Here is a 26,979-nt window from a genome sequence, read left to right as displayed (position 1 = left end):
ATGGAGGTCATGCCTACCCAAAATAAAAGCAGTGTAAAACTCTGCTCACTGTAGTTTCTAGTTAGAAATGTGTATGCAGATGGGAATCTTTGAAATATGGAAGCTTGAGATTCACATTGGTTTTCTGTAAAGAGTATATTTAAAAAGTGTGATCTTAGAGTGGTTTATCTCCTTGTAGCTGCTATGGGAAGGCAGAGGAGTGCATTGGGCTGTGTCGTGCCATGATGAACACCTTGACCTGGTTACTGCGCTGTGCTGCTTTTTACACTGAAAAGTGCAAGGATAGCCTGGAGCAGGAGGCAGGGGAGAATCAGCTGAAGATGTGCCTTGACCGCATGCAGTCGATCCTGGGCAGCACCAAGAATCGTGCGCTGATCCACATCGCCAAGCTGGAGGAAACAGGTCTGTAGGAGTCTCTCATTCACTTTCTTGCTCTTGAGAACCCTATTTCTAAAAAGCAAACAGTGCCTAACAGTTACTTACTCAACTAATTGCTGACGTCCACACGGTTGGTGAATTAGCGCAAATCTCTTTGCTTAATAGGGTCTGATTAATGAAGTGCCCTGTGAGAATTAGGGAATCTGCTTCACCTTGAGATGGGCTTTCTACTGTTGCTAAGTTTGGAGGCTGTTAGCAAATCGGCACTCCTATATTTTCTTTTTGTTGAATCGCTCCACATGAATAAACTGAACACAGTAGTCAATCTAATCTGTTCTGCTCTTGTCTAATATAATATTCAGTATGACTGATTTACCATTTTTCTAAGGCAGTCGTGCATATAGCTCTGTGGTGTACTCTTCTCGTCAGTGAAACAATGGGGTTGTGCTGGAAATCCCCTTATAGGCGTCATTTCAGGCTCTGCAAAAATAAATGATTGTAGTAGGGTTGCGTAGTACCAATCCAGGAAATACACAGTTCATATTGTGTAACCTCTTTGCTTCTAAGCTTTACATTTGTCTTTCCATATGAAGCTTTATACAGTGTTCGTTGTGCTCTGTGGGATGATTGGGTTGTTACAGGGTATGGTTAGTTCTCTAATTATGATGGCTGTTGCCATGTTTATTTAAACCACCATCAGCTGATTGATGTGTCTGCATTAGGTATCGATGATCCACTGTTAATGCAGTGTTCATGTAAGCCTTGTACTTGCTTAGAGTTGTACAGAGAAAGTTATGATAAAAAATAACAGAAAAGACGTCTGCCCTGCTTCTCATGGTCCAAACCTTCAGAGTGTGTAGGTGCAGCAGTAGCCAGTTGGTAGCAGAGTGTGGGACGACAGCACTGTAGAGCACAGACTGGTGGAGACCGATGTGCATACGAAAAACAAACCATATTTGTCACATTTTATAGAGGCTAGGCACGCTCTACATCTGGGCATGAGTTCCAGTTTTGATGCTTACAAAACCATGATGCTGTATGTGGCGTGTTGTGATTAAGTTCTGAGAGGGGAAAAAGAGAAGAGATTAAGAAAATGCAATGAAAGGCCTTGAAACTGTTCCTCTGAATGTAATTTAAGTGGTTTTTGGTTGGTATAAATGTTTATTGGCAATCAGATCAAATTGTTACACATCACAATTGGCACAATATGAACATCCCAGAATCCCCCACCCTTTTGCCCCTGCACTACTGCTGTAGATACTTCAAAGGATTCTGGCGTAATAGCCAATACAACAAAGAAGGGAGCATCTGGGACTATATTTCCAACTCGGTCATTCCGACTCTTCTGCCCCCCTTAAGTTTCCTCCCAGGGAGTTTTTTTACACCAGGTAACCGTTTCCCCATTCCCCCCCCTCAACTTTGCGCAGCATTTGACTCATTCACTGCGCGCATAGACAGCACACAAACTTAGGTGCTCCCAGCATCAGGCAGGTCAAGTAGGTCCACAAGCATCACCACCCTCACCGGTAGGCCATCTACATTTACTCATCTGTTTCTCTTCAGCCACCACCCAGTCAGCTATGCCTCTTACCCATGTATGCACCACTGAGGGGCCGGGGGACAGCCAGTGGATAGCCACTCTCCACTTAGCCAGTAACCCCAACAGCAGGAACTGCTTAATAAGGCCTTCTTTTTTCTGGCGTATCAATATCTGCCCGAGCAGGCATTGTCTGGGATCCCTACTTGTTAACTATGGTCTGTCATGAATATATGTATATGCCATTGGCAGATATAATATACAAATTGGAATTGATGGCAATTCTAAAGCCATCGCATATTGAAGAAACAGCCTCAAAGCGTCCAAAAACTTCCATCCCTCTCTTAACAGTGACCATCAGTTGCACATTACACTACTCGCTCATTCTTCCAAGAAAATGAGTGCTATTCAGCATGGAGCAAATTTAACTAAGCAAAATAATCTCTGAGGTCCTTGCAGTTGGCATCTGCTGCTTGCCCGACTGTTTTCCATCAGTTGAACTGACAAAGAGCTGCTGATGGGCTTAATTCTGCGCTACAAAGGAAATGGCGAAATTTTACAAGTGCCTACTAAAAGATCTTTACAGAAAATTCATTCCGAAGTGTATTGCATTGTTGAAATCAGGAACTCGCCACCATGTTACCTTCAGATCTCCTTTGAGATCTATTGCAGTGTCTTGGGTGCTGTTTTTTCTTATATTGCAGAATATGCCCCAGTCTTGCTAGTATTTTTCATAGTGCTCAGCTAGTGTAAGATGTAGAGCATTGACCTAGCAAAATTAATTTGAGTGTTCACTCTGCCTTGGTCTCTCTAGGTCAGTTAAACAATTAGCTTTAGTCTGCAAAGCGGTCTCGATCTCGCTCTCTTGTTTTTGTTGTTTTTTTCTTAAGTCTCTCTCGCTCTCTTCCCTTAAACTTTTACATGTATTCTTGTGTATATTGTAGTGTCTTTATTATTCTCTGCAGTGATCTATCAATCTCTCATGTTGAAATGCGCTACATGCACTGTCTGTTCAGCCTCGTGGCCAGGTTATCTGGATTTATGTTCTCATATCAAATCGCATGTGTCTGCTCTTGCTTTTTTTCTATCTCCCTCTCTGGCCATTTACCTGTTCACCATATTCTTGGGTATCTCTTGCTGGCTCTACTAATCTCTACTGTGATTTATAAATTCCTCATGTGTCACAGACTCTATGGTCTCAGTATTTAGTAGAGGTTATGTATGACTGTCTGACTGCCTCTATCTTTGCTCTCGCCACGGCATTTTCTTCCTCAATGTCTCCAGTACCGTTTATTATTTTGTGCGGTCTCTCTCCTCATGTTTTCTCCTGTGGCAGGATCAGGCAACACCCCTTTGTATGGTTTTTCTATTTCCCCTGTTTAGTTTTTACCACAGGCTTTTTGTGTAATGTCCTTATTTTACTATCATGGGATTTTAGCTCTGCCTCATTTCATTGCTGGTGAAGTTTGTACTTTTTCTGTGTTCTTGTGAGTCTCGGGCTTTAACTTCAATCTTAGATTCTCTTATATGGTTTTCCTGCCACTGTATTGTATTTTTGTGTGTCTGATAATGAGTATCCCTTCCTGGTGTTTTTATTGGTTCCCCATATGTTAATGTGCACATTTATGCCCTCTTTCCTACAACCAACATACTTTTGCTTTCATTTCTCACAGTAAGTCCCCTTTTGGAGTTAATTTCCTGCTGACCTCTACGTTCATGCAATTGAACTTTGAGTCTATGGTGATGTTAGCAGGATACCCACCCGTTGGATTGAATTATAACCATATTTGCACTTAAGTTACTTTGTCTTAATTCTACTCAGCTTCTTGGGCGTTGCTGGAGCAGTCCCTGGTTAAGCTGGACGAGAGCCTTCCAAGCCTTACCAACCTCCAGTTGAGAAGCCAAGCAGAGGAATGCGTAGGACTCACAAAGAGGTAGGTCCCAAACACGAAGTTAAACATTGCAACCCTTCTCACAGGGGGTTGTCTGATGACAGTGGGATTGCCGATAGATATCCAGTTAGAATGGAAGTGTTCTGTTTGGAAGTGGTTGGGTGATAAGGGAGTTGCAATGAGGTGCCTGGAGTTCATGGCTATTCATATGGCTATCTTAGTCTTATTAAGCTGGGTTTGAACTTTCAGGATTATGGTGGATGAATGTGTGTTGCCTTGTGGACTTAGTTTGTATTCTAGGCTGCTTTTGGACTTTGTGCCAAAGAGGCATTTTTTGGAATCTAGGCCAGAGGTGTGGGCTTGGAGTGGATTGCAGGATGGCATCCTAAAGATGGAGGCTTCTCATCGGGTCTGATTTTTACTAAGCTTAGTGGTACTGTTTGTGCCCTGCGGGCCTTGGGAGAGGTTTGCTGGTGTCCGATCCAGTTACCGATATTTGTGCCTTTGAGTTCTATTGAGGTACTATCAAACAAATGCCTGGTGATGGTGTTCCTTTAGATATCTGGCTACTGGTGATGTACACTGGTTGGTACCAGGTATGTTAGGTTCCCACCGTGTTGACTGCTGCATCTGAGGTATTTGTTTAGTCTTTCTGAGCTCTGGTTGGTGGTGGGAGTGTTTAATTTTTAGGGGGGGTGTTAGGACTGGTAATCATCTTGTCGCCTGTACCTGACTGATGCTTCTGGAGTTACGATATTGAAAACTGATGTCCTGATTATGATGATAATGTTGCACTCCAATGCTCATTGTGTGTACTTTAATCCAGTTTATTTCTAAAAGTATTTCACTTCTTTTAAACCTCAGTTTTCAGTGTCCAATATACAGTGAAAAGGGATAAAACCTGTATATTGTCAACATTCTTATTAGAGTAACTCTTGTGACTAGTGTATTTAATCAAATATCAAACCAATTGCCAATAATGTACCCACTACTGCATACCAAAACAGCGGTACGGAAAGCTCTTGGAGGAAGATGGGCTTGAAAAGTCATCACAAAAGTATGACAAAAAATCAGATTGCAGATTCCAGTACTAACATATGTTAAGGTAAGTTATGAAAGGAGAAAAAAATAATTATTACTTTTTCTCCTTTTATAATTTACCCCTTCCAGTAAGCCTTTCACAGTCATCTCACTTACTTACTGCACAAGATCATGTTTGATTTTACAATTCCAATGATGCTGAGTGATGCTATTCACAATTAGGCTATTAACCGTGTATCGCAACAGTGTCTGGTTTAGATGATTAAACTCTACATTGTTTAGGCATACAAGTATAGGAATAATATGTGAAATGTGGCAACTTTCTCCTTTCATGATCTCCTTACATGAGTAATGGACATTCAATTAGATGTAGTTCTCTTTAATCCCTAATTTATTTATGTTGTTAAGGAGTTCAATGTACTCTCTGAAAGATCTTCTGATGTAGAGCTGCTTATCCAGATGTATTTTTTGTGTCCAAACTCAGTTCTGTTTGTTTCGTAACTACCCTTGTGCTTCGAGTTATGCTTCACTTCATTTTGTACAGTCTCTTTGCACAGCACAAATGCCTATTGATTTATTTTACTGTCATTTGGCAAGGTGTTTTTCAGAAACGGAGATGTTTCACATAAATACCTATATTCTTAGTCTGCTTACTAGGAACTGCTGCCAAGAGCTCAGAGAGAAGCAGAAGGAGTTTGAATTTTTGTCCATTTTCCACTAACTAAAGTGGACACATGTATTTCTTCGAAATGCAGGGTTTCAGTTCCAATCTAATGCTTCCAGAACATATATTCTCTTAAATTGATTAATTGCACTAAACTCCTGTTGCTTTATACCAGACCATATGCTCTTGCTTTCCCCTGGCAACTTTCCTGACAAATATTCTATTTGTAATGAACTCTGACAAAGGTTTTCTATATTTCAGCCAGCTTTATTAGCAGCTATATGGTAAGGTTCTGGGAAGGACTGTTGCAGCTCAGTCTACCATGGAGCCCCCCTACTCTGTGTTTGAAAACCGAAATATACACAGGGGAGAACACACATTTCATCATAATGCTTCCCTTCTAGGTAGCCAAATCCTCCCTTCATACAGGGGGCTTTGATCTACCTAGAGAGATGAATGATGCTTGGACTCTTTCCTTAGCAACATTTTGGTTAGTTTATCAGATCTCTGTATGACTACATGCAGTAGATTATTCTACAGCTATACAAACCTTAGATGAACACCCATTTTGATCATGTTCATCTTATGGCACATTAATGCATCTTATAGCCATTATGAAACAGAAGACAGAAACGCTTACACCATAAGTATTCTCTGCAATTTAATTCGAGTACTTGGCTAGCCTTAAACTGGCATTAGGTGAGTTTAAATCCCCATCACTTCATGCCTTGCAGGAATTGCCCTTTGACACAGAATAGTAACATAACATCCTGCAATTAATTTTAATGGTGACTTTTTTGTGTCCTTCATTATCTGAAAGAGACAGTTTTAGATTCCTTCCTTAGAATTTCCACCAGGCGTCAGACTGGTTCCAGAGAAATTTTTCTCTTAGCAGTACTCCTGTGCGTCATTAGGTGGCGTCGGCCTATACGTGTCCGGCGTCGTGGTCGCCGGGATGACGGTGCAGCGTCTACTTAATCGTTGCACCTGCGCGCTGACGTCAGTTTTTTCTTCAGAGAGAACTTACCCCTTTAGTCACTTTTTGACTATGCTTTTTACGACTTTTGTCAACTTCTTTTTTCGAGTCATTGACTCTTGGTGCGCGAGCGATGTCCCATCACCGAACCGGCTTCTAGCCTTGCGAGGTCTGTTACAAAGCGATGTCTGTGATGGACCTGCACCTCGTGTGCCTCTGGTGTCTGGAACAAAAGGGGGTGGTGATGGACGGAGCATCTGAATCATTCAAACACTCACACCCAGTCAAAAGATCTGGGTTTAATCCATCACCGTTCTTTAGCCCACTCTGCCACCCCAGTTCAGACATGGCTATATGCAAATCAGTCTGACCCTGTTCCCATGAGGCACGGGGTCAGGCTAATTTGCATATAGCCAGGTTCTGAACTGGGGTGATGCAGTGAGCTAAAAAACGGTGATGGATTAAGCCCTGATCTCTTGACTGGGTAAGAGTGGTCTGCTTAATTCAGACACTCTGTTCATCACCACCCCGTTTTCTGTATCGTTTTTGGACACTATAGGTGTGGCAGGGTATACTCAGACATGAGTCCCTTGCTCACTGCACCACCAAGATTCAAGCAAGCCGGGCCGACGACGGCTGAAATGCCATAAACCGGTCCCCGGAAGCTTGTCTCCTTACCAGTGAAGAATTGGCTTGGTAGTTTGGTCTGCCCTGTTCCCATGAGGCACGGAGTCAGGCTAATTTGCATATAGCCAGGTTCTGAACTGGGGTGATGCAGTGAGCTAAAAAACGGTGATGGATTAAGCCCTGATCTCTTGACTGGGTAGGAGTGGTCTGCTTAATTCAGACACTCTGTTCATCACCACCCCCTTTTCTGTATCGTTTTTGGCCACTATAGGTGTGGCAGGGTATACTCAGACATGAGTCCCTTGCTCACTGCACCACCAGGATTCAAGCAAGCCGGGCTGACGACAGCTGAAGTGCCAGAAACCGGTTCCCCGAAGCTTGTCTCCTTACCAGTGAAGAATTGGCTTGGTACTTTGGTCTGCCCTGTTCCCATGAGGCACGGGGTCAGGCTAATTTGCATATAGCCAGGTTCTGAACTGGGGTGATGCTCCGTCCATCACCACCCTCTTTTGTACCGCTTTTGGCCGCCATAAGTGTGGCAGGGTATGCTTAGACGTGATTCCCTTCTCACTTTGCCACTGGATTCAAGAAAGCCGGGCTGAAGACGGCTGGAATGCCAGAAACCGGTCCTCGGAAGCTTGTTTCTGGTCCAGGGAAGATATGACTTGGCAGTTCGGGCTGGACTGTTCCCATGAGGCACAGGGTCAGACTGATTTGCATATAGCCATGTCTGAACTGAGGTGGCAGAGTGGGCTAAAGAACGGTGATGGATTAAACCCAGATCTCTTGACTTGGTGTGAGTGTTTGATTGATTCAGATGCTCCGTCCATCACCACCCCCTTTTGTACCCCTATGGTGTCTGGAGCGCACCACAACCCAAAGTTGTGCTCCGACCGCCGGGCCATGAATCCGAAGACTTTGTGGGAGTGGTTCTGAAAGGTTTTGGAGACCTGGCAGTCGGCTCCGCGTCGCTCACGGTCTCTCTCTCTCTCTCTCGAGGAGAAGGTCTCAAGACAGTTCGCGGAGCCACCACACCTCTTCCAAGTCTTCATTGTAAGAAACTGGCTCTATATATACTGCACCAAAGTGAGGTACTGTGTGTATAGAGTACAAGGGTCTCCTGAGGTTTGGCAGAGGTTAAAGTTAGATAGAACCTTACTCTCTAAAGTGGTAGCTTGGTCTAGCAGTAAGACAGTATCAGAGGAGAGTGTTAAGCATTTGATGTACACAATCAGTCGGCAAATGTATTCACACACTCAAGAATTGAACTCTAGGCCAATTGTTTTGTATAAAAAATATACTGTTTTATTTCTGGAACCAAGCAAGCCTGGCACAGGTAAGCATAAAAATACTTTGCAGTAGTAAATTATTTATATGAACACAGCTCAAAATTGCAGTATAACTTGTACTGGTTTTGGTTACAGTTTTAAGTAAGCAGTTTGCAACACTTTGCAGGTGTATAGTACATTGGAATGAATGGGGTTTTTAAGTAAAATGCAGTTAATTACTTTTCCGATTACTTTTGCTAACACAGTGCTGGATCCTAGATTCAGCACTGGGAAATTTCCTGAAAACAGGTGAGTAAATGCGTTTTAGTTAGAGGTACGATTTTTGAAGAATATTATTGCATTTCAAAAGTTAACAAACTTTTTCACATAGAATCACTAATGTTATCCTATGGGAGGAAATTCACTTAACAGGTAAGTTGTTAACAATACTTTTTCTTACTCCGTGCTGGATACCTAGATGCAAAAACAACAGTTGATGGAGAGAATGCAGAACAATGTCATACATTCACCCCAGTACAGAGATCTGGGCCTAAATCAATTGTTTTTTTGCACTCCACACCACCCCAGTTCAGACATGGCCATATGCAAATCAGCCTTGACCCTGTCCCTCATAGGAACAGTCCAGCCCGAACTGCCAAGCCATGTCTTTCCTGGACCGGAATCAAGCATCCTAGGACCGGTTTCTGTCTATCAGCTGTCTTCAGCCAGGCTAGCCTGATACCAGTGGTGTGGAGAGTGTAATGTTGGGGGCCCTGGGCCCTCATGCTGGAAAGGACTGACGCAGACACAGTGAGCTACAGGGTACAACTGGCCCAGAGCACGTGCGCTCGGCCACTTTTATTTAAGCTGTGTCACCTGACCAGTGACATCAGTGGTGGGTGGGTGTTTAGTGTAGGGCATACAAAACAACTAGACTGCTGGCTGTGACTCTGGGTCACTACAGAGAGCATGGGACTCACGTCTGAGCATACCCATCCCACTCGGGTGACAAATGCAAAAACAGCAGTTGATGGACAGAATGCAGAACAATGTCATACATTCACCCCAGTACAGAGATCTGGGCCTAAATCCATAGTTTTTTTGCACTCCACACCACCCCAGTTCAGACATGGCCATATGCAAATCAGCCTTGACCCTGTGCCTAGATGCAGCACTGGGACATTTCCTGAAAACAGTTAAAAAAAATGCATTTTGGTTATTCGGCGGATTTTTAAGGAATATTTTTAGTTTTCAATAGTCGGCACTTGGAAACTTTTTGGGAGAAAAAGTGTCAATGTTATTCTATGAGGAAAAAGAGGTTATCGATTTCCAGGTAGGTAATCAGTCTTTGGAGTTAGGGTCCTGGGTTTAGACTCTGAGTCTCCCAGGGTCAGTGATGCACTGTTGTTGCACCCTCAGCGGCACTAGGGTGGCCGGGTGCAGAGTGTTGAGTCCCAATGTTATCCTATGGAGGATAGTGGGGCTCCGGTTGGTGGCTGCTGGCAAGCAGGCCACAGGGTTGTGGGAGCCAAGCTCCTAGGGTTAAGCTCAGGGCAAGTTGGGGACCAAGTTAGCACAACAGGGGCACCCTCAGTGGCACTAGGGTATCCGGGTGCAGTGTGCTGTTTTGAGGTCTGGTGCCCTGTTGATTTCAATGGAGATTCTCCAGGACAAAAAAACACTGCAGGCTCGTGGACGAGGATCTTCCAGGAGTGACCACCACCACTTCGAGGGGTAAGTTGGGATGTAGAGGGATGGTTAGGCACCGCTGGGTTGGGCACACAAGGCCGTGGGGCGTCTAGTGCAGGGGTGCCTTTGGACGTCGGATTTTCCTACCCGCTCTGGTCGTGGTAGGGGGGGTCCTCTGGATTGAGGATGCAGGCGTCGTCTGGAGGCTTGAGGCAGGTCAGGGGTTGCCGGACCTTGGGTCAGGATCGCCGGGGGGGCCTCCTCGTGCTGTTTTTCCACTCTAGCTCGGGACAGGTTAGGTGGGAGCAGAGTGGGCTGGATTCGCAGTTCCTGGCTGGCACCAGGAGCTGCAGTTCAAACACATCCGGTGTTCCCGGGAGAAACAGCTTGGAAAGTGAATGCAGGCAGGTACTCCGGGGTTTTTGAGGTTGCTGGCGGAGGTTTTGCAGGAGCAGGTTCAAGGGGGAGACAGGCCTGTAGGTATGGGTCCAAGTCAGTGGGCGTCGTCCTCTTGTTAGGTCTGCACTGCTTCTCATCCTTTTTCTCTTTTCTTGTGGTTGCTAGATCTGAGAAAGGAAGGTTCAGGGTGCCCCTAAATACTAAATCTAGAGGTGTTACAGGTAGGTAAAGGGCGGGGACTAATGGGTCTCTTCCCTGGGGTGGGGTAGACCCCCTATTCTGCCACTCTCCAGTGGGAGGGGGGCAGGAGCCTGTCCCTGGTTATGTTATGTTATGTTATTTATTTATTTATATAGCGCTCGGCTACTCAAAAAGAGTGTCCCGGCGCTTTATTGGAAAAAGGAAAACTGCAACATAATAACATAACACCAGATAAAAGAAAAACCGGAGTGCCAGACAAAAAAACTCACGACAGACAGACTACTGAGTGAACAGCCAAGTTTTAAGGGCTTTTCTAAAGGCCAGCAGACTAGTGGCTCCCCGCAGAGCAAGCGGCAGAGAGTTCCACAGCTGTGGCGCCAACAATCCAAAAGAGCGGCCTCCGAGGCGCGCTTTCTTTACACGTGGAACAACTGCCAAGTACAGGGATTCTGACCTCAGAGACCTGGTCGGTTGATAAAAGACCAGTCTCTTTTGGAGATACTTAGCTCCCCCCTTATGAAGAGCTTTATAGGCCAGAGTGAGAGCCTTAAAGGCGATCCGCTTGCGGATGGGAAGCCAGTGCAAAGATTTCATCAGGCCCGAGGCACTGGAACGCCTATTCAGACCATAAATTGCCCTTGCAGCGGCATTCTGCACCACTTGAAGCCGCTGCAACAACTACTCTGGAAGGCCCAGGTAAAGAATGTTGGAATAATCCAACCTGGACCCAATCAGAGCCTGGACTGTCAGTCTCCTGTGTTCCTCGGAAAGCAGGGGCAGAAACCTTCGCAGCATCCTAAGGATGCCGAAGCAGGTGCCCGGTTGGCTGGGTCCCCCCATCCTCATGAAGGCGGGGACTCGAGGTTGTGCTTCATCTTGGCAGAGGTGGGCACACCTCTCTTCCTCACTTTGTTTTTCCTGCCGGGTCTCGCGCCCAAAGTGAGGGCTAGAACCACTGGGGACCAGTTGCTGAAAGCAGCAAATGGTCTAGAGAGGCTCACAAAGGCAGCATGCCTTTGAAGCTTCTCCTTCGTGAACCCTGACTATCCTTTGGGAGGAGGCTTGGCACCTCATTTCAGGATGTGCATTGTTTTAGGCCCCTCAAGAGCAGCAAGCTCTCGATCCAGGGGTCCAGAAACATGTCTGGTGGTAGCAGCCTAGGGAGCAACTCAGTCACGTCACTGGGTGTTGGCCGAGTATCAGGGGGCATCTCAAAGATGCCCTCTGTCGTGCATTTTACATTACATCCCACACTGGCATCAGTGTGGGTTTAATGTGCTGAGAAGTTTGATACCAAACTTCCCAGTCTTCAGTGCAGCCATTATGGTGCTGTGGAGTCGTAATGACAAACTCCCAGCACCATATGCTCTTAATGGCAGCACTACACTTACAGTGCCCAGGAATTGACCTGGGTACTGTAGGGGCACAGGGCTCATGCACCTGTACCCTCACCACTGGCATAGGGCACCCAGCTGATGTATGCAAGGGCAGTGTTTTGTGGGCATGGCAGATGTGCCATGTCGGCTCTTCACTTTGTTCTGCACCAAGACACGCAGCCTGCAAAGGTAGTGTCTGAGTTTCAGGGTACAGGGCCTCTTAGGGCGGCACAATAAGTGCTGCAGCTCTTAGGGGCCTTCTCTGGTCACAGTGCCCTGGGTACCTGTGGTACCATTTACTAGGGGCTGACCTGTGGCCAGAGGTGCCGATTGGGTTTAGGCGTCAATGCAGTTTTAGAGAAGGAACACAGGCTCTGCGTACCTGATTGGCAGGAGCCCAGGGCACACTCAGTCAAAGCACATCAGCAATTCTGCAAATATTCGGGGCATACCATGCAAGAAAGAGGGCACTTTCTCACATTCACACTCCTCGGATAAGTCGAAGCACAAGAAGAAGGTGAAGAAGCACCTTTGCGCTTCGTTTTCTCCCCGGCGGTCTGCTGAGGCGATGCGGGAACCGGAGCGTCTTCGCTCTAAGGCCCAGGTGCCTGATTCAGAGCCTACTCCGTGCCTCCCACCGTTTCCTGGAGCTGTAGCATCCCCTGACCAGCTTTGTGCGTTCTGTGAAGCCCTCCACTGTTTCTTTGGGCAGCCCTACTCTGCTGACGTGCCTTTGGGCCCCCACGGAGCCTGTCGGAGTCCCTGGGCCTTTGATACCGGCGGCAGCAGCCGGCCCCTGTGGATCCAGGTCGGTCAACCTTACTCTACCTTCCCCGGCACTGATCCTGGCAACGACACCCCCGGCATCGGCCATGCTACTGTTCGACGCTGTCCCATCCTCATCGCCCTGAAGGTGTGAAATGGACTAGGAAGAGTCGCTGGACCCTTTGGGAGACCAGCTAGAAGAACCGGACTGAAGAGAGGAAATGGTGACGCCAGTGGACTGGACACTTCCCCAGGCCTTGACATGCTTTCTTCCCCGATCGGGGCTGTGGAGGAGGGAGGGTCCTATGCTGTGGTGGGGTGTACGGCAGCCAAGGCCTTCGGCCTTGAACTCCCTACAGTGGCAGTCAGGACTAACCTCCTGACAGAGGTGTTTCAACCTGCAGCAACTTCCTCAGAACCCTGCTTGCCCTTCATTGAAGCCCTCACGGACGACCTTCTGGACACTTGCTCCAAGCCCATCACAGGGGCTCCTATAGAACAAACTATTGCTCCCCACCACTGCCTGGTTCTGTGGGATCCCATTTTCCTCAGTCAACACCCTTAAACCGAGAGCTTGGTTTTCCAAGCTTCTTCCTCCAAGGGCACATTTCCTTCTGCTTCCCCGGACAGGGAATCCAAGAAGCTGGATCATCCTGGGTAGGGCATGTTCTCTTCCTCCAGCTTGGCACTGCGGTCTGTGATACTCCCATACAATCTGTGATACGGTGGTGCAAATGCTGCCTCAGTGCGCTGATGAGTCCTCGGGACGTTCTCTCCCAAGCGGTGGCAGATGGGAGAGACGCAGCAAAATTCATGATTCCCTCAGTGCCCATCCCCAACACCTTTCCCAATCCCACGCTGGACTTGATTATGTCCACCCTCCTACAAATCAAAGAAGATCTCCACACCCTCAAAGAATTACTCTTCACACACCTCAGACACCCCCTACCCACCACCACTACCTCCCCCCCTTACAAACCCACCACCCTTCCTACTCACCCTCTCACACAAAACTCCCCACACTGGACCTCTATCCCCGCTCGCAATCCCACCAACCGCCTCGACGCACCATCAATCCACTATCTGACCACGACATACGCATCCTGCTCCGCTCTTATGAACCAGTTCTCCAAAACCACATAGCCACCATACACCTTTCCAACCCCACGATTAACTCTAACCCCCTTAGGCACCCCACACAAAACAACAGAGGCTCCGTCCCTAATAATCTAATAAAAAGTCCCCTTGCACCCCCAGGCTCAAGTGCACACTATTCAACTGCAGATCTGCCCCTAGACACTCCTCCGACATCGCTGATCTCATCAAAACACTGGACCTTGACCTAATCATCCTGACTGAAACCTGGTTAACTGAATCTTCTACACCGATCATGGACATTCTAGCCCCCCCCCCCCCCCCCCCCCCACCACTACCACATCATTAGACTTGACAGGCCCGGCAAGACAGGTGGTGGAATCGCATGTATTTATAGGAGCAACCTCTCAGTTACTAGAGTCACCTCCCCCTCTCCCTCTCTTACCTCCTCTGAAAACATCTGCCTCGATGTTATCAGCGAGGGCAAACCTGTATGCTCTCGACACGTCATCTACCACCCACCTGGGGACAACCTCATCTTCACCCAACAACTCATGGACACAATCTCAACCAATTCCGGACGGCAAAACACTCAAATTTTCCTTGGTGATTTCAATCTCCATTGGAACGATCACAATGACGCAGTGGTAAATAGTCTCAAAAATTGCCTCAACGCTCTTGACCTCACTCAAATCTGCAACAGCCCGACCCACGACAAAGGCTCTATCCTCGACCTTATCATCTCCAAAGAGGACTCTACCCAACTTGGGTCAATCCTACCCTGTGACTGGTCAGACCACCACATTATCACATTCTTAATCAATGAAAAAGTTAAATTTAACCCGGTTCAATCCACCAAATCCAAGATCTGTAAAAGGGACCTGAAGAAACTCAACCTAAACTCTTTACCTTCCCACAGATGCAATCTCCTCCGTCCCCCTACCGGCGCCTCTGACGTTCAATCTTTGACCGACCACTACCTCAACTCTATGACTTCAATAATCAATGAGGCCACCCCCTTGCAACTGAAAAGAGTCTCCACTAAGAATTCTAACCCATGGTACAATGGTAGACTCAACTAAGACAGACGGGCTATGCGAATGGCAGAGCGCACCTGGAGATCAGCCCCTTCGGCACTGCACCTTAAAACTCTGAAGAAAAGAGAAACGCCTACTTTAGGAAAATCAAGCGCTCAAAATCAGACTTCAGCCTCCAGCTCGACCAAGCAAAAAAACGGCCAAGAAAACTATTTGAACTAATCAAAGCACAATCCAAGGAACAACCCCAACAATCACATAGCACAATGGGCGATTTACCATCCTGTGAAGACTTCTCTGCTTTCTTTAATCTAAAGACTGATAACATAAGGAGCGATCTCCTCAATGACGTAAGCCTTTACTCCAGCCTCCACAGCATAACACCCACTGCACCAAAAAACAATGTTGCATGGTCGTCCTTTGACACCTACTCAGAAGAAACAATTGACAAACTGCTCAGCATCTTAAAACCCTCTAATCACCTCACAGACCCCCCTTCCTGCTAAAGCTGTAAAAGACTTCATCCCATTGCTCCTCCCACTCTGGACCAAAATTATTAACAGTTCACTTCAACAAGGACTCATCCCCGACTCCCTCAAAGTGGGACAAGTCACGCCTATACTCAAGAAACCAACAGCCGACCCTACTATCCTAAACAATTAATGTCCTATTACCAATATTCCCACCCTTGCCAAACTGTTGGAAAAATGCGTACAACTCCAATTGACAAAACACATTGATCAGTTTGACCTCCTCAACCCTCATCAATCAGGCTTCCGAGCAGGGCACAGTACTGAAACGGCCATGACACACATAATAGACGACGCCCTCCAAATCCTAGATCAAAACGACACCTGCCTCCTCATCCTACTTGATCTCTCCTCAGCATTTGACACAGTCAAACACGAGAACTTACTCGAGTGTTAAACATCAGAATGGGTCTATCTGGGACTGTTCTCAAGTGGTTCACTTCCTTCCTGCATAACCGGTCTCAGAAATTCAAAAGCAACAACTTGATGTCCCCACTGGTGGCTGTAACATTAGGCGTCCCACAAGGATCTTCCCTATCCCCAACATTGTTCAACCTAGTCATGGAACCTCTCACCACCTTGTTACAAGCATCTAATGTTCACTTTCACATGTACGTCGACGACACCAACTATATCTCAAATTACAATCCCCAGAAGACATCAAACTTCTGAACTCAACGCTCAAACACTCAATCCTGGCTTGCCGTTAACCACCTCAAACTCAATGCTCTGAAAACTGAGTTCCTTCTGATCTCACCTCCAGCGAAAATCTCCACCACTCAAACCTGGCTTAAGCACTTAACTGCACTCAATGTCCAACCTACCATCGTGGACTCGGCGAAATCTTTAGGCATAACACTGGACGCCAATCTCAACATGCAGCAGCATATCAGCAAGGCAACTAAGGGAGCTAATTTCAAAATCAATACCTTGAGGAAACTTAAACCCTTCCTCCCAGCCAAGGACTTCCAAATTGCAGTACAAGCCCTAGTCATTCCTCGCACAGACTACAGAAGCGTCGCCCTCTGCGGACTCCCCCTGTTTACAACGGCACCCCTAAGAGCCTTACTGAACACCGCAGGGAGACTCATCACTGGATCAAACAAGCATTGGAAATGCAATAGGTCTCGCATTAGAAAAGTTGGAGCTTTTTGTTTTGTAAATGACAAATATTTTATTTATTTGTTGGTTTTTAAAATAGCTAAATTGATAGCTTTGTCATTTACAACGCCAATAGTTATAACTTTTGCGAATGTGACACCTATAGCATTTGGAATGCAACATGTTTTGTATTTACGTGACTTATATGGCAGCTCTCGTCGTTATGCTACATCTCTAGAGAGCAGGAGAGTGCAGCAGGGGAGAGAAGCACAGCAATGCAATATGTCTCGTATCAGGAAAGTTTGAGCTATTGGTATTGTAAAGGACACATTTTTTATGTATGTGCTTGTTTTTAAAATAGCGAAATAATAGCTTTGTTATTTACAATGCCAATCGTTTTATCTTTCGCAAATGTGACACCTATTGTAACACAATATGTGTTGTGAGGGTGAGTGAGGGTGAGGTGTTGAGGGTGAGGGGTTGAGGGTGAGGCGTTGAGTGAGGGTGAGTGAGGGTGAGGGGGTGAGGGGTTGAGGGTGAGTGAGGGGGTGAGGGGTTGAGGGTGAGTGAGGGTGAGGTGTTGAGGGTGAGTGAGGGTGAGGTGTTGAGGGTGAGTGAGGGTGAGGGTGAGTGAGGGTGAGGTGTTGAGGGTGAGTGAGGGTGAGGGTGAGGCAGTGAGGGTGAGTGAGGGTGAGGCAGTGAGGGTGAGTGAGAGTGAGGGTGAGTGAGGGGTTGAGGGTGAAGTGTTGAGGGTGAGTGAGGGTGAGGGGTTGAGGGTGAGAGGATGAGGGGTTGAGGGTGAGTGAGGGTGAGTGAGGGTGAGTGAGGGTGAGGGGTCTAGGGTGAGTGAGTGAGGGGTTGAGGGTGAGTGAGGGTGAGGGGTTGAGGGTGAGTGAGGGTGAGGGGTTGAGGGTGAGTGAGGGGTTGAGGGTGAGTGAGGGTGAGGGGTTGAGGGTGAGTGAGGATGAGTGAGAGTGAGGGTGAGTGAGGGGTTGAGGGTGAGGGGTTGAGGGTGAGTGAGGGTGAGGGGTTGAGGGTGAGTGAGGGTGAGGGTGAGTGAGGGTGAGTGAGGGTGAGGGGTTGAGGGTGAGTGAGGGTGAGGGTGAGTGAGGGTGAGGGAGGGTGAGGGGTTGAGGGTGAGTGAGGGTGAGGGTGAGTGAGGGTGAGTGAGGGGTTGAGGGTGAGTGAGGGTGAGGGGTTGAGGGTGAGTGAGGGTGAGGGTGAGTGAGGGTGAGGGGTTGAGGGTGAGTGAGGGTGAGGGGTTGAGGGTGAGTGAGGGTGAGGGGTGGCCAACATCGCTATCCTCGTTAAACCAGTTGGCTCATCAGTCGTTGTCAACAGTGCGACTTGTTGAGTAAGCAGGTCCAGTTGATTTATAGGAACAATACCAAGACTACAACTCCCAGAACCTACTGGGGCGTCAGATGAAAGCCTAGGACGAGAAACGTGACGTCCCACAGACATGCAGCGAAGGTGGCACGTTAGAGACAGTTAACCACGGAACATTCCTTGTTTCCACCGCATTAAGCATCCAGAAACCGCAGCTTATCCCGAGGGAGCATTCGACCTGCTGACTGGTGCAGCATTTGTGTGAGGACAGCAAACTCATTGGTAAATCTATGCTCACCAGATTTGTCCACAGTTCCTGATAAAAGCGTTTCGCTGGGTTGGGAAAAGATAGTGGTGACAAAACAAGGGGGCGCGGTGGGGGTCCAGTAGAGGGATTTAGCCTGCGAGGATGAGAATCCTAAATATGAGATCGGGTAGCGGAAAACGTCTATATATGACCATTCTCCTTAGGTAAATGCTCCACGAAGATGAGCACAACGTCCGTGTAGGTGGCGTGTCCTTGAGAGCGCTGTCTGTGAATACATAAAGGGAGACTGGGGTAAGATCCCATGTTTAAGCAAGAAAAAATTAAAATATGGCACCGTAAAAGTTACAGTTAAAAATTAACAGAGTGCCAGCAGACTCACTTAATGGTCGACAAGTATCTGTATCACCGTTCTACGCGTCACAGCGCCGTCTATGAATACATGAAGGGAGACTGGGGTAAGCTCCCATGTTTAAGCAAGAAAAAATAAATAATGGTGCCGTAGACGTTACTGTTAACATTCACAGAGTGCCAGTAGACTTACTTGATGGTCGACAAGTATCTGTATCACCGTTCTGAGCATTCCGTGTGTGGAACCCAAACTGGAAGCGGAAGTGATTAAGTAGTCACCTGCCGTGACTAGAGTAATGGCCCGCATCAAAACAGCTGAAACGTAAACCTCGCTGTGGGTTTGCCTCAGTGAATGTTGCTGAGGGCGTGACATAGTATGCTTACTTAATAGAAATAAAGACGTGCATGGAAGGGTTGTTGTGTAAAGGTCAGATGTTGGTAAAGAAGGGAAGCCTGAGTCCCAATTAAAGTAGAAAGGGAACCTATAAATTCGACATATAGGAAGTGGATTTTAACTTGGTGAAAGAATATTAATTTGTGTGCCAGCATTAGAAAGAAACAAAATGTGAAGATTAACATGAGGCAACATTTCGGATGTAACGGGCTGAAAACACATATTTGGACACAAATCGGATCATTCAGGATTGAAAGTACAGCCCCATCATGAGAATCGAATCTATACAGAATCTACGCCGATATCGGACATGTTAACATAGAGCTGTTGGTAAATCTTGAAAATCTTGGTATTATGCATAGAAATTCGTACACAGTTCAAATCGCAATGATACAAATTAGAAAACTTCTCTATCTAATAATCCTTTCTTAATTCTCCATAATACAAATTACATTTGGTGTGCACAAAATGGTCTAAGCAAGGTCTTGGTTTTTGTGAAGTTAGACGCGACATGGCAGGCAGGGGAGGGGGCGGAGCGGGGGTGTGGGAGGAGTGGGGGAACAGACGGCGAGGGGAGGAGAGTAGGAGGAGGAGAGTAGGGGAGCTGTGGGGAGGGGAAGGAGAAATGCGACGCGACATGGCAGGCAGGGGAGGGGGCGGAGCGGGGGTGTGGGAGGAGTGCGGGAACAGACGGCGAGGGGAGGAGAGTAGGAGGAGGAGAGTAGGGGAGCTGTGGGGAGGGGGGAGGAGAAATGCAACGCGACATGGCAGGCAGGGGAGTGGGCGGAGCGGGGGTGTGGGAGGAGTGCGGGAACAGACGGCGAGGGGAGGAGAGTAGGAGGAGGAGAGTAGGGGAGGCACGGCCTAGCGGCCGTGCAATCAAGAAGTGAGGGGGCGGGAGAGTAGGCAAGGCAGGCGGCTGGGGGCATGTGCACGCGCTTTTAAGCTCAATGCGCATGCGCATTGAGCTTAAAAGTCACGGGCACTGCAAGGAATCGCCACGATTCCTTGCAAGTTGGATAAAGAGTGGATAAGCCCCCATAGTCTCGCTTGCTCGATGCGCATGCGCATCGACAGGCGAGACCTAAAAAACACTTGCATATTTCCCCTGACTTAAAATCCCTATGCGTCAGGGGAACAGTCCAGACCTAACTGCCAAGCCAGGTCCTCCCTGGACCAGAAACAAGCATTCTAGGACTGGTTTCAGGGTATTTCACCCTTCATCAGCCAGGCTAGGTTGAATCCAGTGGCACAGAGAGCAAGGGACCCATGTCTGGGCATACCCATCCCACGTAGGGTGAAAAGTGTTAAGCAAACAAATGATGGACGGAATGCTGAATGAGTCATACATTCCCCCCCAGTCAAGAGATCTTGGGCAAATCAATCATTCTTTTGCTCACCATGCCAGCCCAGTTTGGGCCCAGCCTTATGCAAATCAGTCTTGACCCTGTGCCTCATGGGAACAGTCCAGACCGAACTGCCAAGCCAGGTCCTCCCTGGACCAGAAACACGGATGTCTGTATTATGCCAATAATGCCCACCCTTTTACTAGGGCCACAGTTGGGCCAAGGCATAAGGGTCAAGGCAGAGATCATATATCGGTCATGACCATTATTACGCCAGGTTATAGACCCAACTGACACATTTTAACTCTGACTCCTGCAGTCCCACACTTTGGTGGGTCAGCACTCATTACTCTTCAGGCTACTACTGTTTTACTTCTTTTATGGTCCACTGGTCACACACCTGTTGTGACTGATAAAGCAGGGATACAAGATGGTCAATCGCCTTGTGGCTTAGTTATATTGAGATTAGACACAGACTGTCAAGTGGCAGGCCCTATAGGCCAATACTTTGTGTGTTTGAGTGTTTAGTAAAAGTAACTGCCATAGGTTTAGCTGGCTGTCACTCTTAAGATATTGAGATCAGCAGTGCTGCCTTCTTCAATAGGCGCCTACTCTCCGAATTTGATTCTGGGCTTGGCTTCATCTTGGAGAGCTACTTTGAAGGGACCGACGAGCTACCAGTAGCTCCCGAGCTACACGTTGGAGACCCCTGGTCAAGAGGTTTTTCGCCTTTGGACATGGCTGGAACATCAGGTCATGACCCTGGTGGTTCAACATCTGGCAGGTTCTCTGAACGCCAGAACGGATAATCTCCGGCGTCGGTGCCTGGTGGATCACGAATAGCGTCTTCACTCAGAGGTGGTGCAAGGTCTCTTTCAGCAGTGGGGAGAGCCTTGGTTAGATCGGTTTGCCACCAAAGTGCATGTGCAATGTCAGCATTTTTGCATGTTGGAATTGCCAAGGCTTGTGTACAGAAGCAATTGCCAACTTCACATTACTTTTCGCCTCGCAATTGAGGAAAACTAACCAAAATTACTATATAGTCTGTTTGGTAGATCTTCTTGATACCTTTTTACTTTTTATTTCATTGTTTAACACCATGGCTGCTGTGCATTTTCCCCTCCTGTGCTAAAAATTGCTTGAATCCTCTATTCATGACGAGCTCAGCTCGTCATCAGCACAGCTCAATTGTGCCTCATGACGAGCTGAGCTCGTCATGAGCATCGAAAGGGTTAAGTATTTTTTGTTTGAAAAAGACACATAAATACATAAAACACTTTCAACACAATTCACTAAACAAACAATTACATTCCACATTACATATATAAACACCGTATGAATTTTTGTCAACAATTAATTTACAAAATGAATTCTGATTCTAATCTAAAACCAAAGGACAAAGTAAACATTTGGGTACTTATGGTTCAACAAACAGCAACTTAATGCATTTCAATTTGTACATAACATTTAATATACTGCAATTTGATGCGTTCCTGATTTAAATGCCGACGCGTTTCAAACCCATTCTGTCACTTTATGGGTTCTCATCAGGGCTCTGTCTCTTTTGTTTGTCTACAGGATATATGTAAAACAAAAAAAGGGAAATTCTATTTTAGTTTTTGCATTTCTTTACTACTTCCCCCATTCGCTCCTCCATACGCATGTGGCACAACTTGTACCTGAATTCCAGCGTGTCGCTGGTTGTCTGCTTTACATTCACTTGCTAGCTCATATGTTTCTTTATCTATAATGTAAAGTATATTTATAAGGGATTTTGTTTACATTTTGTTTGAGAGCTCGGGAACTCGTTTACAAACGCATTGCGAAAGCCTACCTTTTCAGATATCTTCGTGTGTGCACCCTTATCAATTGTTTGTTTCGTAGTATATTCAGATACTATAAGCAAATGGAAAAACTTTGATTTAATCTATGTTTTCCATCTATTTTATTCCTCTAGTTATACTCCTATTATGGCAATTTTTAAGACAAACCTAAAACGAGTGCCCCTCGGTGATGTAATTTTTCAAACTTGCAGGGAAACGGTGACAACCTTATAACCTAACAAGCCGAGACGTGCAGCACCCCGCGCATGAATGCGCCAAACGGAGAAAAGGTATGTCTTAAAAATTGCCCTAATAGGAGTATAACTAGATGAATAAAATAGATGGAAAACATATATTAAATCAAAGTTTTTTCATTTGCTTATAGTATCTGAATATACTACAAAACCAACAATTGATAAGGGTGCACACCCGAAGATAAAGATCTGAAAAGGTAGGCTTTTCGCAATGCTTTTGTAAACGAGTTCCTGAGCTCTCAAACAAAATGTAAACAAAATCCCTTATAAATATACTTTACATTATAGATAAAGAAACATATGAGCTAGCAAGTGAATGTAAAGCAGACGACCGGCGACACGCTGGAATTCAGGTACAAGTTGTGCCACATGCGAATGGAGGAGCGAATGGGGGAAGTAGTAAAGAAATACAAAAACTAAAATAGAATATCCCTTTTTTTGTTTTACATATATCCTGTAGACAAACAAAAGAGACAGAGCCCTGATGAGAACCCATAAAGTGACAGAATGGGTTTGAAACGCGTCGGCATTTAAATCAGGAACACATCAAATTGCAGTATATTAAATGTTATGTACAAATTGAAATGCATTAAGTTGCTGTTTGTTGAACAATAAGTACCCAAATGTTTACTTTGTCCTTTGGTTTTAGATTAGAATCAGAATTCATTTTGTAAATTAATTGTTGACAAAAATTCATATGGTGTTTATATATGTAATGTGGAATGTAGTTGTTCGTTTAGTGAATTTATGTTGAAAGTGTTTTATGTATTTACGTGTCTTTTTCAAAGAAAAAATACTTAAAAACAATGAAATAAAAAGTAAAAAGGTATCAAGTAGATATACCAAACAGACTATATAGTAATTTTGGTTGGTTTTCCTCAATTGCGAGGCGAAAAGTAATGTGAAGTTGGCAATTGCTTCTGTACACAATTTATTGATGGTCCAGCCAACTTCATGCCCCAGGACCTAACTCCTTATTGTAAGGAATTGCCAAGGCGGCACTCACATGGCAAGGCTTTTCGCTGCGAGTGGAACTGCAGTCTTCTGTACGCCTTTCCGCCTGTACCACTTCTACCTCGGGTGCTGAAGAAGATAAAGTTCAACTGGACCCAAGTCATTCTTGTGGCCCGGACTGGGCACATAGAGTAAGGTGCCCGAGCTCGAGCATGGCTGTCGATCCTCCAATCAGGCTTCCCCTTCAGGAGAATCTTCTGTCGCAGCAGCTGGGGGCGATCCTCCACCCAAACCTGTCCTGCCTCCACCTCCTTGTGTGGAGTTTGAGCGGCAACAGTTGACAGCTTTTGGCCTTCCTCCCAAAGTCTGTAATGTCATCCTCGCAGCAAGGGGTCCCTCCACTAAGACGGTATACGCCTGTCGATGGAACAAGTTTGTTGCATGTTGCACAGCAACGGCTGTGGATCCTCTCGCACCCCCCTCTTTCTGAGATTCTTTTGTTCCTTCCTTCTTTGGCCCAGCAGGGCTCTGCTCTGGGCACTCTTAAAGGTTATGTGGCACCCATTTCTGCTTTTTTCCGGCTACCAGATCTGCTCTTTGTTCAAGTCCCCTATTGTTAACAAATTCTTTAAGAGCATTTTTCACCTCTTTCCTTCATCTCCTTTCATAATGCCTCAGTGGGACTTTGTCCATCTTCTTCCCACCTCTGCACCCTTCCAAGGAGGAGGAGAGACTCCACAGTCTGGATCCTAAACGTGCGCTGTCCTTCTACCTTGACTGCACTAAAGATTTCATGGTGGATGATCAACTTATCGTTGGCTATGTGGGTGCCAAGAAAGGGCAGGCAGTCCATGTCAAGAAGGGTTGTCCTTTGTATAAAGATTTGCTATGCGTTGGCTAAAAAGGAACCTCCAGTGGTGCTGTGGGCTCATTCCACTAGAGCTATGGCAGCAACTACTGCTTTGTCACGTGGAGTCCCACTTATTGACATCTGCCAGGGGCCATTTTGGCATCAATGCACATGTTCACCAGACATTACTGCCTGGATAGCCAAGTCCGGAGGGACAGCTACGTTGCCCGTTCTGTCATCCAGGACTTTCTGGTGTTAACTTGGTTTGCAGACCCTACTCCAGGGATGGTATTGCTGGGGTATCTATTCTAAGGTAAGGAATCTATAACTGTCTCTTTCAGATGAACAAGTGACTTACCTTTGGTAACGATATATCTGTAAGAGACATAGGTTAGTTATAGATTACTTACCGCCCCACCCATCCTCCCCGCTCTGCGAATTGACTTCTAGGGATAGGGACTCCCCTGCAGGGCCCTAGTTATGGCGCACCAGTGGTCAGTGTCTTGCATGGCTCTGCGCTTCTGGCGTGGAAAGTAGTGTTAGAACTGATGTCAGCACGTAGGGAAGGCCTCTAAGTAGACACCGCAACGGCATCCCAATGACAACGATGCCGATGACGGACACGGAGTCGACCGACGCCACCTACCAACATGCAGAGGGACTGCTAAGAGAAAACAATTCTCCAGAACCTGTCCGACGCCTGGGGGTAATTCTAAGGTAAGGAATTTATAACTATCCTAGGTCTCTTACCAAAGGTAGGTAACTTGTTCTTCTAGTTTGTTCAAAACTGTGACATATAAAGTGAGACCAGCCTAGAATGCATTTTATCTATATTAAATGTCAATTTGTGTCCTAAATATATGAATGTTGACTGCTGATCTTAAAATGTTTGAGCAGTTGAATGTAATTAGTAGGTCAGTGGATGTTCATAGCTGTAGAACAGAGTAATTATTACATAAACATTTGATCTCCCCACTACCTATAGTCCTTATGTGCTTCTGTCTGCATATAGACCCATAATATAGCAAAGGCTTCATTAATTCTATATCTGGACACCTTTTTAGTTCTACTTTAGACTGCTGTCAGCGGGCCTCTGTGATACTAATGAGGAGACTACACATTCACCGGCAGAGCCTATACTTGCTTCCTAGACCTTGCCCATATTTCCAAATGAGCCATGTCTAAGGATTATATAGAGCTTAATTTACAACCGGCCAGATCCAATGGATTTTCTTGTTGTATACAGCATTAGTCGAGGAAAGTTTACTTCTCTCCATTGCTAACTGTGCAGCTTAGTATGTGTTACAGATTAAGGCTGTAAAATTCCAGAACAGTGAATGGTTCTGGTCGGTGTCAAAGAAATCATCTGATTATCTTAGTTAATACCCACTGAGATCAGTTTTAGTTTTTTCCCAAAAGTTTTAAAGGGAAATCTTGGTCAACCAACTAAATGTGAATCCTTAACATTCATGGTAGTGTAACACTTGTTCTTTCTTTGCGGCTCATAAAGCTTTTTTTCAATTGTTTCTGCAGTATCCCTACTATGTTGTCTGTCCATTCTGAACAGCTGAACAAGACTGAATTCCCCACAGTGCATGCAGTTGTCTTGCTAGAAGGCACCATGAACCTAACAGGAGAGACGCAACCATTGGTGGAGCAGCTCATGATGGTGAAGCGGATGCAGGTGCATTTCGTGTGGATGTTATAAAAATTTTCTAGACCCTAACTTTGTCAGAAGATTGCTCCCCTCAATGGTCATGATACATTCCCTGTTCCTCAATATAGCCTGCAAAAATCTCCCCTGCCTACCAAGTTTATTTGCTGCAATCCTGTATTTCAACTGTAGCTAACCCACTGCAAAGAGGTTGCACCAATAAAAACAGAGCTGCCCGCTGAATCCAAGCAGAACCTCACAACTGTCACAATGGCCAGAACCAACTGCATGACCCCTGCAGCAGCCTAGAACAATCAATCCCACCTTCTACCTCATTTAACCCCACAAGCCAGCCTTTTTCAGCAACCAGCACCTCCAAGATGATAACTGTAGCCAGGAAGAAACCAATCCCTATCTGCAGCCAGGACTCCTCCTTACTCATCCCATTTCCTCTCCACCTCTGTGTCACCACCAGGATGATCAACAGATAAGTACTGTGAGGCCTGTAAAACGACATTATTGTCTCAACAGGAAGGTGTTTAAGCATGCAGAGTTGAAAAAAAACGTTGACCTTTACATATTTTGTGTCTTGTCTTTCCTTTTTTTTTTGTAATATTGACCCATTCAACCCATGAAAACATAAGTGGCATGCATTACTGTCTCAGTTCCAAATTCACATTTCTCCCTTTTATGCCCTCTCACACTGTCACACCTAGTGCATTCCTGCCTCCCTGTTTGTTCTGGAGATATGGAAAGCATGCTTCGTGGGACTTATCGAATCTCCAGAAGGGACTGAGGAGCTAAAATGGACTGCATATACATTCCTAAAGGTGAGTTATTTCGTGGCCCAGAGGTGGCACATCTTCCCCCTTGCTCTGTTCCTGGAAAGTAGGGGACAGGTATAGACACATTACATACATGTGATGTAGAGGACAGAAGAAGGGAATACTGTATGTGTCATAGAGGGAATATTTAATGGGGATTCTGTTGTGTGAAAAAGAGAACAGGCAATGGCATCCATCATACACCAGCAGTATCCCAATTTTCGTTTAGGATTCGGAGCCTACTTTGGGACATGCTCTGTACTTATTGCCATATAAACCGGTATTTGTAAAGTTACATTTTCAGGCATCGCAAATTGTTAATGTGAGACTTCTAACGGACACAGACACGTGGGGCATAT

The 26,979-nt window shown here is 46.1% G+C and overlaps 1 protein-coding gene across 2 annotated transcripts in view; it reads left to right on the top strand.

The window, feature by feature from the left end:
• MED24 (mediator complex subunit 24) overlaps window positions 1–26,979 on the top strand; it is a 296,784-nt gene that overhangs the window by 70,424 nt on the left and 199,381 nt on the right. For both annotated transcript variants that reach the window (XM_086924369.1, XM_086924368.1), the window contains exons 6-9: window positions 179–402; window positions 3,738–3,849; window positions 25,676–25,826; window positions 26,513–26,626. In XM_086924369.1, coding sequence (XP_086780495.1) covers window positions 179–402; window positions 3,738–3,849; window positions 25,676–25,826; window positions 26,513–26,626 — 601 coding nt within the window. The remainder of the gene's footprint in view (window positions 1–178; window positions 403–3,737; window positions 3,850–25,675; window positions 25,827–26,512; window positions 26,627–26,979) is intronic.

Source organism: Lissotriton vulgaris, chromosome 5 (genome assembly GCF_964263255.1).
Source record: "Lissotriton vulgaris chromosome 5, aLisVul1.2, whole genome shotgun sequence".
NCBI classification, from domain to species: domain Eukaryota; kingdom Metazoa; phylum Chordata; class Amphibia; order Caudata; family Salamandridae; genus Lissotriton; species Lissotriton vulgaris.
The sequence above is the reverse complement of the archived record's forward strand: the minus strand, read 5'-3'. Positions and strand labels throughout refer to the sequence as shown.